Below are 11893 nucleotides of genomic sequence, written 5' to 3' on the forward strand. Positions count from 1 at the left end.
GAAGCTCCGGGTTCCATAGGCCATAGAGTTAGTTAGTTAGTTTAGTTAGTTAATATAGATGGAAGTATTCTATAATTACTTATCGTCTTTTCGGGTGCAGAATAATACCCAGTCAATACTACTTGTAGCATTGGACCCATCCCAACAAGAATTTCTGGGTGAGGCCTGGACTATGTTGACACCCAGGATCGTTAAGCTGTGCGTTTGATGGGCGTAGGAGGGCATCATGTATCACGATCTGCTGTCGCTGTTCAGAACGATAGACTCGGACCTACATTGTCGACAATTAAGGCAAGTACACCTAGCTATCCAAAAGATACGACTGGAAGTGCTCAACAGAAAGTGTATTGTGAAACATGGTGGAAACACTAGACCATCTTTAAAACCACCCGTCAGAAATTAAGATAATTTGGCTCAGAGGTATCAATGCATCCATTGTATAGCCCGGACCTGGAACCGTCAGAATATCAATTGTTTCTTTCTCCATAGAACTTTCTAAATGGTGTTAAGTAAGTTTCAAAAGAAGTCAGTGAAAGTTAAATATCATATATATATATATATATATATATATATATATATATATATATATATATATATATATATATATATATATATATATATTACCAGAAATCACAGAAGTTCTATAGCGACCGTATTACAGTGTTGCCAGAAAAATGACAGAAGATCGCCCAATAAATTCATGCAGAAGTGGCTTCATAATATTATTTTCAAATCACAATAAATGTATTCTGAATTTTGGCCTCCAAAGGTTTAATAATACCTAATACAATTTCATATTGGAAAGAGGTCTCCAAGATAATTCCCAATGAAGATATCGACCATCACAAGCTTATATGGCCTATAAGAACCAATTAGATACACGCCTCGGATCAAACCTAGGGCTCGCAAGTACTTAAGTTGCCAAGCCTAATTAATTCTTAAATTCAGTATACGAAAGGTCGCTACATATTGAATCGCATCATAAATACGCATAAGTTCGCATCAATCATGAACTTCTGAAGCAAACACCTGCGATCCCAAGATATGCTTATTTTCCAATAGACCATCTCCTTGCTATATATGAACAGGACAAGTCCCCTGAGACTCACAACCCTCATCGCCGTATCTATCTACGCCATTCTCACATCCATCTTTCCTGATTCCAATAAGTACCCACCCCTGATACCAAACAGAGCATTGTCATATGCATAGCTTGCATAGCTACAAATGAAACAATATACCGTTTTGCTCACAGCTATCTAAAAGCAAATTGATTAACTTATACATTGATACTTCTATCCAATGTTGCCTTCCACTCTCCAACATTCTACTTACAGCTTGAGAACCATCTAATATTTCCACGACCGTCAATATACTATATAACTGGCCATAGAGAAGGCATTACCTTCTACGGTCCGCCCATCTCTGATGAGAATTAAAGTCATTGGAAAATAATATGAAAGAAATTCTAGTTTTCAACAAGAATTCATGTCCACTGTCCAAAAGTGTGCTGTTTTCCCATAAATTAGCATTTCCCAAAACACTGACTTCCTTGTGTCTTTATTTGACACATGTGCTGGTCGTTAAATCGCTAACATTTTCATCTTAGTTGTGAGCCACACGAACACGATTTCCGATCACATTTTGTGAAATTCATATCTCATATAGAATTGACTTCATTGAGGATACATTTGATAGAGAATTCAATAAAGTTAAATGTCGAACAATGGTCTTTAATAAACTGTTATCAAATAATCAAGCAGAATTTTACTGCACGCAAGTTATAGTACGATTTAGAAATAATAAAGTTGTGGTATTTCACTAATTGTATACATTCATGGGATAACTAAGACCATTTTAATTCAATTGAAGAAAAAACTATTGAAAGAAAAATCAGTCCCGTAACTTGAATTGTGTTCAGGATAGAAAGCTAAGCTAATGGTAATTGGCCTTAGCTTCGCAAAGACTCCACTGTACCAAATGTAGCGTCATGAACGGTTTTTTCACAGATTTGTGTGTGTGTGTTTCAATAAATATAATTACATTCGATGTTTGTGTATTCTCTAAACTAACGTATTAACATTTCTTACATTTTTCAGTATTATCTTAGAATGACACAATAACATTGATTTTGATATAATTTTATTCTATCATTTTGAAGGATGAATACAGAATTTTCATTTGTTTGAATGCATGTTGTCTTTTCTTTTCTGGTGTTGTTGGAAGTTCTCCATCACTTTAATTTCATTCATCCCTGTCAATATAAAATATAAAAAAATATTAAAAATATTAATTAAATTACTTTGTAATATTGTATAAATATAGGCTACTATTACTTTTTCAAAAAACAATATTTGATTTATTCTAAGTATATATATATATATATATATATATATATATATATATATATATATATATATATATATATATTCTGTTTATAGAGGAAAGGGTAGATAAAACTGCTAACATAATGTACTAAAAATTAGCTTGCCTGTTCTTACAGTTTATATAATCTTGTTTACACAATATGGTTACATTTGAACAGAGGGACTGGAAGACCTTTATCCTGTTAAAGTCTTTTTTTGTTATGACTACCCGATGATGGAGTTACTCTTTTAGAACGCATTTATTATTATGATGTTAACTACTTGTAAGTCAAATGTTCTGTATGTATTTCTTGTGATGACAGGTAGACTTCATGACATTGTTAGTGGTATGCCTTTCTCCCTACTCAGGGAGATGGCTCTGCACTATGATACCTTGTTATTCATGTGATTCTTAGGTAGGTGCATTCCCTAGCACGTTGTTGGGGAGGTTAGCACAACGAGTAGATATCATAGACCTACAGGACTGATATTATGTGTCTTAATGAATCCTCCTAGGTATTTACCTCTGCCCTTGGGAGATGAGAGGTAGGACGCTCTTTGGAGCAAAACAACATGAATGGACAAGTAAAATGAGTGCATCTTGTGTCATTATTCTGTTGTTATAATAGTGGTATTCTCAGTTTGGTGTGCTATCACTGGGTTCTGGCACCTATAGCCTAAATTTAAATACTAACACTTCTAGACAACTACATGAGAAGCAAATTCGGCTACGTTAGTTGAGATGTTTCATGTCTACATATGTCGCTGATTCTTGTCATGTCCTGGGGGGACCCGACAACCTATCGAACAATCCAGTTAATGCGATAAGCAACTGGCCATCAGTCTTAAACTTTCGTGTGTGCTAAACTAGGTTCTTTCCTACACTAGCCCTTTTACAAGATAGAATCAACTGGGAATCATTTTCCCCCGTGACTATAAATCTTTGGGTTCTTTCAGCAGTAGTGTTCGTTTAACTTATTAGCAGTGTAGAATTCAAAGCTTATTAGAACTTTCAACGCATGTTTATTGACTTATTGGAAATCTGTATCAAGAGTTTAAGATCGTATCACCTGTAGCAATCTTGAATTTTAATCTAGCTAGCAACATTCTTGAAGTTTATACACACTTTTGAGTTTATGGTGAATGAGAATCCGTATAACTGATTTATTCTTACACTTAGTGTGAGGCTATTGAGACCAAAACATGTCTGATTACTGCAGCATACACAGACGAGATTACTCTTTGCAAATCTACAGGAATATTCTCTAGAGTAAAATGTAATAAGGTAAAGTCAAATCGAATATAGAGCTACTGATTGTATATGCTTATTCAGTTATGGAATCCATAAATGGTTATGAGGTTATACGTATATATACACGTCACATTCTCACCTTTGAAAGATATCCAATGCAGAAAATTAATATTTTGTTTCAAATTTAGTTGATTCTGATATCAGCACAGTTACTGTAGGTTTCTTGTGTGCCGCATCCAATTTGGTAGCTTCCATCAGCACATTGGCCTACGTTGTTACCTGTAATCAAATATATTATATTATTAGATAAATATTATATACTGGTTAATTCTTACAATTCATTCCTTTCTTTATCAGAAAATAGTATCTCAAAAAACATGTCCATTTTCGTTCATGTCTCAAAATAGTATCTCAAAAAAACATGTCTATCTCTTTCATTTCAAACTGACCTAGAAAGTACACAAAAGTTCTCTGTACGTTAATAATAATTATCAGGCACATATGCAGAAATTTATTTCTGGGTGAGCCCAAAGCTTTTGAGGGGAGTTCAAATTCAATATGATGATAAACTATATTAAAATTTGTAAAATCACCTCTAAAAATTAGACTAAATTTACAGAAAAGTATGGATTTCGGGGGAATCCAGACCCATCATGACCTACCCCTTGCTTACGTCTCTGTCATAATAATAATGAGTATCGTTTCACAGTGTGACACTAAGACTTCCAAACTATGAGAATTCAATACTCTAATTTGAAGTAGTGCATCTATAAGTACTGGTTGCAACGGAGTAATAAAATCAAGGATAGAACTTGTCCCTCGAAATCTGAATCTAAAACAAAAAGCCATTACTCTCAATCTCTTATTGGTTTTGTTCAATGGTGATAAAGGTTGAAACCAAAAATCATTTGTTTCACCTACTTTCTGTTTGAATAGATTACCAAGGGAGGAGGTGAATACTATTCTTGGAACACTGAATCGATTTGAGAAAACTGCATCTTGAAAGCATTTACCGTTTTTGCTCTACTGAAATCAGTATTGAAACCGGATGTAACAACAAATTCGTGCCACTTCTGATTTTGACAGTGTTGTGAATAGTCGTGATATGTTATCTTGGGACGCTGAATTGTTTGCAAAACAAAAAAAAATGCTTCTTACTAACTGTTACCTACGTTCTAAGGCGATAATCGACGAAACCGGATATGACTAATTTGAACCACGTACGGTTTGAATAGAGAGTTATGGTAGAAGACGGAACCTAACTTTGGAACGCTGAATCAATTGCAAAAAAGCACATCTCGATATATATCTTACTGTTTTCGCTGTGACACCTGTCGACAGACAGACAACCCGTTCTATAAGACTTCCGACACTTACGAGACTCCCTCGTATGCATAGCTTAGTTTGGAAGTCTAGTAATAATGTTGAAACGAGATAGTACGATATTTAAAATATTACGATAAATATGACTCATTTCAGTATTAAAGTTTCAATGCATGATGATGAAAAATACTAAAAATACACATACCGGCCTTCCAGTACCATTGGAGGACACAGTGTTCACATTTGACACCAGCTGGAAGTTTGAGCTCGATGTTGTGAACGACAGGAACGATGTTTTCCTGCAGCATGTAGCGGGTTCCAGAGCCATCAGCCAATTCCAGAAGATATTGGTCGAAGCACTCTTGGGTCTCGAGTTCAGTGTCACTCTTGAGTGGGCACAGACGGAACTCGTTGTATCCCAAATGAGTGGTGGACCAGTTCACAGTTGCGGTGAAGGTTTGACCCTCTATGTACTCCTTGACGATGACGCCAGTGCCGAATTGGCCACCATTTTCGTGAGCACGGGGACGAGGATCAGCATAAGGATCTCCACATTCTCCACATTTGCCACCACTTGCCTGAAAGGAAAAACGAAGTTTTCATTTAGTAAAACGTGCTTAGTAGATTTTGTCCTATTAAGAAAAACAGAAAACAACACTCCTAATAGAGAGTTTTGGGGAGGAATGAGCGATAATCAGAAATGAGTGCGTTTCTCAATTAATGCATAACTGTTCCAGCCACGCGTTCCATTATGCATAGTGCCGATCCTTCGTAATATAAGACATATGACTAATCCTCCTAAATTCTCTTAACTGTATCTACTTTTACAGTTTCTCGATGGTTCTAATCTCTAATATTGTTCTCCTTTATGGTGCAGCCATTATTTAAAAGAAAAATTATTATAAAGTTTGCATACAACTTTTAGTTGCTAACTAGTTTAAAAGTATTCCGCCTAAACTCTCAATGAGGCTGTTGGTGTCGTGACCCTTTTCAAGATATCCCTGTCATATAATAACTCCCTTTGAAGTCTTCAAACATGGTTGCTAAGGGTTTAGTCTTTAGCAAGTTTGAATCTATAGTCTTAATTCTCCCGAAGAAATATATATATATATTGCAATCTTTTGACTGATTTGATACATCTATCCATTCTTCCTTACCTTAGCCTACTATGTATTCTTTTTCCTCATAGCGTGTGTTAATTTTTCCGTATGTTTCAATAGTGGGCTTCCTATAAGTATTTTTGGATCAAGAGATCCAATGTATCTCAATCGAAAATTTTCTTGCATGCCTCATATCTGGAGAACTACATACAGTGTAGCCAAACCCAAACTATCACTTAACTCAGTATGATGTGCTTATTCCTTAGAAAATACGAAAATTTGATTTAGAAACCGCTTGAAAATTTTGTGGCCCCTGATTCAAAAACTAATTATTGATCAAGATCGCAATCTTTTGATCCATTTTTGGTTTTCCTAATTTTCTTGTTCTATCTGGCTTCCCTCTGTTGTTAACAGCGTGATTTGTCTATGTCTCACAACATAGCCTATCATCTATCTCCTCTTTTCAAAATAGTCCACCATTTTCATCACACTTTTGTTTGAAATCTTATCCATCCAACTAATTTCCTTGATCATCTAATCTCTTAGTTCTGAGTTACGAATTACCCTCTTTCATACCCTGCATCAAGTACAATCTTCTCTCTTTCCCTCAGTCACCTTCTATTATTTTATCACAACCCTAATATGACAATTTCTTCTAAATTGACTTTATATAGTTCTTCTTTTCCCCCAAATTCTGTTAACACTTTATCATTAGTCAAGTACGTATAATGCTGACTGGATGCTTTCCCTAATAGGATATCTATGTTTGTGATGTGTCAAGGACAATAACTAAACCTATATTAAACAGTGACCTTGTGCAAATGGAAAACACCCTGGTATTTAACTGTTGTGTACTCGAAAATAAAATATGATGTAAAAATATTTTTTTTAAAAAAATATACCACAGCTCAAGGTAATTTATAATTAATGAGATATTTCAGGGGTCTTCTGATAGTTAGAATTTTTATGTTTAAATGTGATTACTTTATTTCACACATTTATTTTTTTTAACACTTTGGCTGCCACTATATCTGTTGATCGTTATCGCCTGTGTGCCACGGGCCGCCATCTTTGTTTTAGCCGCAGAAATGTTAATTTTCTTTCTGTATGGTTTTGTACATACGTGGCTTGGACATTAAATTTTGACTTATTCGCCATATGTATGTAATTGCATACAAACCTATAGAACGAACGCGACAAAAGTGCAATATATTGTTTGTGTATGGAAAATCATACACACGGCGCTGTACGGGGGAGCCATGTGTTTAGAATTTCATACACATGGTAGTCTACGTGTTAAGTTAAAAGAATTGGTAAACGAAGATTTCTCCTGCTTTCATCTCTATAATGCAAACTAAATTCGTTTACTTGCATTTCCATTACCACGATGGCATTTTCTTATCTACATCTCCACTACTACGTACAAACCTCTTTGAATAATTTTCTACCGTTACAAAATTTTAGTAATTCTTTTAATATTACGTCTAAATATACCAATGAAGATTCCTCGAATTATCGATGTAAAAATTAAGATACGAACGTATGTACGAATATGCCTAACTACCAATTTCTTTTCTACTTCTTGCTTAATTCTTTAGTTTCCTATTTTCTTTTTATTATTTTCCATCCTTTCTTCCAAAGAAATTCGTGCTCTGTTTTATTGGAAACATTACGAACAAACTTAACAAACTTACTATTTTACTGCTACTTCCCACCGTTGAACATGAAAAGTCCTATAGTTCAGGGTCTTTGCAAAGATTTAATAAAAGGATGGATCAAGAATATGCTGATTTTAAACATATTAAGGTGTTACTCACTCCATAGCCACCACAGTTAAGTCCATCCTCGTTGTAGGTAGGAGGAACATTGAATCCCAGATGCCAAGCGGAGTTTCTGGAAGGAGGGTCGTGCAAGTGACCATGGCCTGCAACTTGGTGGGCCAAGAGGAGAGCGCTGATTGCCAAGATTAGACGAGCCATCTTCTGCAATATGCTGGTGGATTCTCTGTTGAATTGTGATGATTGCGTTCACCACGGAGTCTTTTATACTCAGAATCTTTCAACGTATTCTTTACGTTATCTATCAACAATCACGAAAAGTCAAGTAGTTGAATAGGTCAGATTATTCATTAGTTATCTTTTTCTTCTTAAAAATAATGAATATAGAAGAAGAAAAAAGAATTACACTGATTGAATAATAATCAAACTTGAACTTCATACGTATCAAATACTCTCAAGATGAATTCATTATCTTTCTTTTTATCAATCCAAGTATAAGATTACATAGTTATCAAAAATAGCTCGCGCAACATCCTAACCTATTGTGTTAATTTGGAATTAAAGCTATTATTAATGGAAATTTTTAACGTTAAGTTTGGGTTTCACGCTGTAGAAGAATCATAATCTTTCGTGTTTTAAGGAAATGCTATGAAAATTGCATGCTTCATTGTGCACAGTTCCCACTGCTTCTGTTTGAGACTAATTTAAATTGTAAATGTGTATTTTTTAAATTCAAAATATCTCGTTCGGTTTCTAAAACTTCCGAAAGGATTTATGAAGATTTTTAAGTCTGCAAAAAGAAGGAGATTTAAAAAAACAAAACAAAACAAAACAAACAAACAAACAAACAAACAAACTCGAAACTACATTTTTAGGTTTCAAGCAGTGCTATGCATAGGCATAGGAACTCTTATATAAGGGATATGTTCATCCATCCGTCTCTCTGTTTATAGACATCAGACTCAAAAACAACAAGAGTGAGAATATCTTGTTATTGTTTTGGAATTACTTCAGCGTCCCGCAAATAGGTTTTATCTCCATTATTAACCGGGAATATTAGAAATCAACTATATCTGATTTCAACATTGATCAAAGTAGAAGAAAAACGAAAATAGCAAGAAGTGGTTCATTAAAATCGATTCAGCTCCCCAGAATAGATTCTTTCACCATCCGCATTTCTCTACCAAAATATGAAGTGACAGATTTCTTTTTCTTTCAGTATTCTAGATTCTATGTTGATCTCCATAGAAAATGAAATCTTTCAGTTTTATGTCCCAGCCGGCTATGCCAGTAAGGCTAAAGGAGACGGTGATGGTGAGAAATGAATGCAATGGTTTTATGAATAAAGTGGGAGGAAATGGGAGAACCCCGAGAAAAACGACGAACACAGTGTTCGTCCACTACAAAGCTCACTTGGAGAGAACTGGGATAGAACCAGGAACTCCACATACTAGAAGCGAACGCTCAACCACTAAGCCACTGTGCCCCCTTGATCTCTATAGACCAAAAAGATATAAGGAATAGAAGAAATGGCTTTACGATATGAACGACAGAGTCCCAAGAGTTAATTATAAACATTTATTATTTGATACAATATAACACAAAATTCTGCTATATATGCTTGAGGAATGTAGCTATTTAGGTAACATAAAATATACTGTCCAAAATTGGAAACTTTCGAAGTGAATGCCACAAGGAACGGTCCTAGGACCAATTACATTTTAAATATTTTAAATACATGAAAATGGTTGATTCTTCGTCTAGTAGCAATTGCGAGAGTTTGGTGAGAGGAGAGTGATTACAAAAGAAAGTTTTCGTCTAAAGCTTTTCCCGGGGGAAGAGTTCCTAGCATCGCTGCTGCGTTCCCTCTTTGCACAGCCATACTTATTCTTTGTATAGGATAGGATAATGCTCGGGTATCACCTGTGTTAAGAGTTATGCGGTATCCAAGTTCATTAATTAAGCTTAGACCTTCCTGACCCCAGGAGCCACAAGTTTCAATGGCTATGGTGACGAAGTGGTATTTGTCCAAGATGTTGTTATATTTTCGTCTCTTTTCATATTCTCTGCGAGTTGCAACCGTCCCAGCTTTTGTGGAGGATGAAGGAAGATTAGAGGGGGCTAGGGTATCGGTACAAGTGAAATTCTATATTAAAGCCTTCCCTCGTTTCCAAGGCACCAAAGACATTCCGTCAGGTCTCTTGCTATCAGAGAGACTACACCCCATTGGCTCTCTCACGGAAGGCGTTCCAGAGGAGATGAGGGCTCTCATAATGAGATCGTTAACACTGGAGTGTAGAGAATATCTGCCAGCCTCAAGAGTATATTTCATCTCAGTTCTTATTATTCTGTTGAAACCAGGGTAAGTCAACTTTCTGGTGGACAAACGTCATGTGCGTGAGTTTTCTTGGGGTTCTCCCGTTTCCGCCTACTTTCTCCATTCTACTCTTTCATTCATTTCTCACAATCACCGTCTCCTTTAGCCTACACGAAATATCCATGGGACGTAAAACTGGAATATTTCATTTCATTTTTTCATTTCTATTGAAATTGGAAGTAGTAAAAGTTAGTACAACTAGTGGTTTCAATATTGATTCCAATACCTCCTATTACATGGAATTTGCTCGTTTGAGAAAAGAAGTTAAAAATGACATCAAATTAGCCTATGAAACATTCTTACATAATACTGAAAATATTATTACTAAGAATTCAAGTGAATTGTGGAATTTTATTAAAAATAGGAAAAGACATCTACCGTCGAAATAATTAAAGTTTCAGAGTCATAATCTGTGTAGTAACGAGGAAACAGCCAATACTTTTGCGAAGTATTTTAGATCAGTGTATGTTTCCTCTTCAGAAACGATAATTGATCCCAACATAGATCTGGGAGATAACAGATATGGTAGCATAGGAGCACTAAATATTTGCCAGATAGATTTGAAGGAAATAGAAATGGCTATTAAGAACCTTAAGTCCAAAACGGCAGTTGGTTCTGACGGACTTCCCTCCTACACTGTGAAGGGTTGCGCTGATATATTTAAATATCCCCTATTAATTGCATTCAATTTATCACTAAGAACAAATGGAAAACAGCTTTAATTTGTCCAATTCCGAAGTCCAACAATAGTCAAGATATTACCAACTTTCGACCCATAGCAATATTACCTGCTTTTGCCAAAGTATTTGAGCATATCTTGTATCGACGAATCCTTAATCACATCAAACCGGTTATCTCAATTAAACAACATGGCTTTATTTCACGAAGATCCACAATAACAAATCTTACAATAATTACAGATTTTATAGCGAATTCATTAGATGTAGGCAGCCAAGTAGATGTGATTTATATTGACTTTGAAAAAACTTTTGATAAAGTTAATCATAACATATTACTAGAAAATTTAAAGCTTTTCCACTTTTCTCCGTCCCTGATTAAATTCTTCTCATCATACCTATCTACTCGTAAACAATCCGTTGTTTTTAATGCATACAAATCTAAAGAATATATTGCATCCTCAGGAGTCCCTCATGTTTCAAATTTAGGACCATTTTTATTTCTCTTGTTTATTAATGATTTACCTGACTGTATTCCTGACCATGAAAAATTATTATAAGCCGATGATCTAAAAATATATGCTTAAATTAATTCTGTGCACTACAACATAAAGCTGCAGCAAGGTCTGTATCATATTGGTAACTGGTGCTCTTCGAATAAACTTGGGGTCAATGCAAGCAAGTGCAAAGTATTATCATTCACTAGGAGCAAATCACCTTGTCACTTTAATTATGAAATTAATAAATATATAGTAGCCTAAATAGGCATAATTCAGTTAAAGATCTTGGTGTAACGCTTGATTCTAAGTTAACGTTTGACAATCATATTGTAAATATAACAAGTGAAACATTCAAGCTATTAGGATTCATAATTAGAACGGGAAAATAATTTAAGAACTGTTCAACATTACAGAAGTTGTACAATGCATATGTTCGCTCAAAGTTAGAGTATGCCTCTACTATTTGGAATCCGACTCACATAAACCATAGTAAGCAATTAGAAAGAATACAGACAAAATT

At 35.0% G+C, this 11893-nt stretch overlaps 1 protein-coding gene across 1 annotated transcript; it reads right to left on the reverse strand.

The window, feature by feature from the left end:
• Nucleotides 1-2125: 2125 nt before the first annotated feature.
• LOC145664163 (uncharacterized) lies at nt 2126-8076 on the reverse strand. Its single transcript, XM_081730570.1, has 4 exons — nt 7859-8076; nt 5147-5519; nt 3758-3897; nt 2126-2254 (listed from the first exon to the last, which is right to left on the reverse strand). The coding sequence occupies exons 1-3, from the start codon at nt 8018-8020 to the stop codon at nt 3803-3805; spliced, it is 630 nt and encodes a 209-aa protein (XP_081586696.1). The 5' UTR covers nt 8021-8076; the 3' UTR covers nt 2126-2254; nt 3758-3802.
• Nucleotides 8077-11893: the final 3817 nt, after the last annotated feature.

The sequence above is a fragment of the Thermobia domestica genome, chromosome 11, assembly GCF_964235325.1.
Source record: "Thermobia domestica chromosome 11, izTheDome1.hap1.1, whole genome shotgun sequence".
Taxonomy (NCBI): domain Eukaryota; kingdom Metazoa; phylum Arthropoda; class Insecta; order Zygentoma; family Lepismatidae; genus Thermobia; species Thermobia domestica.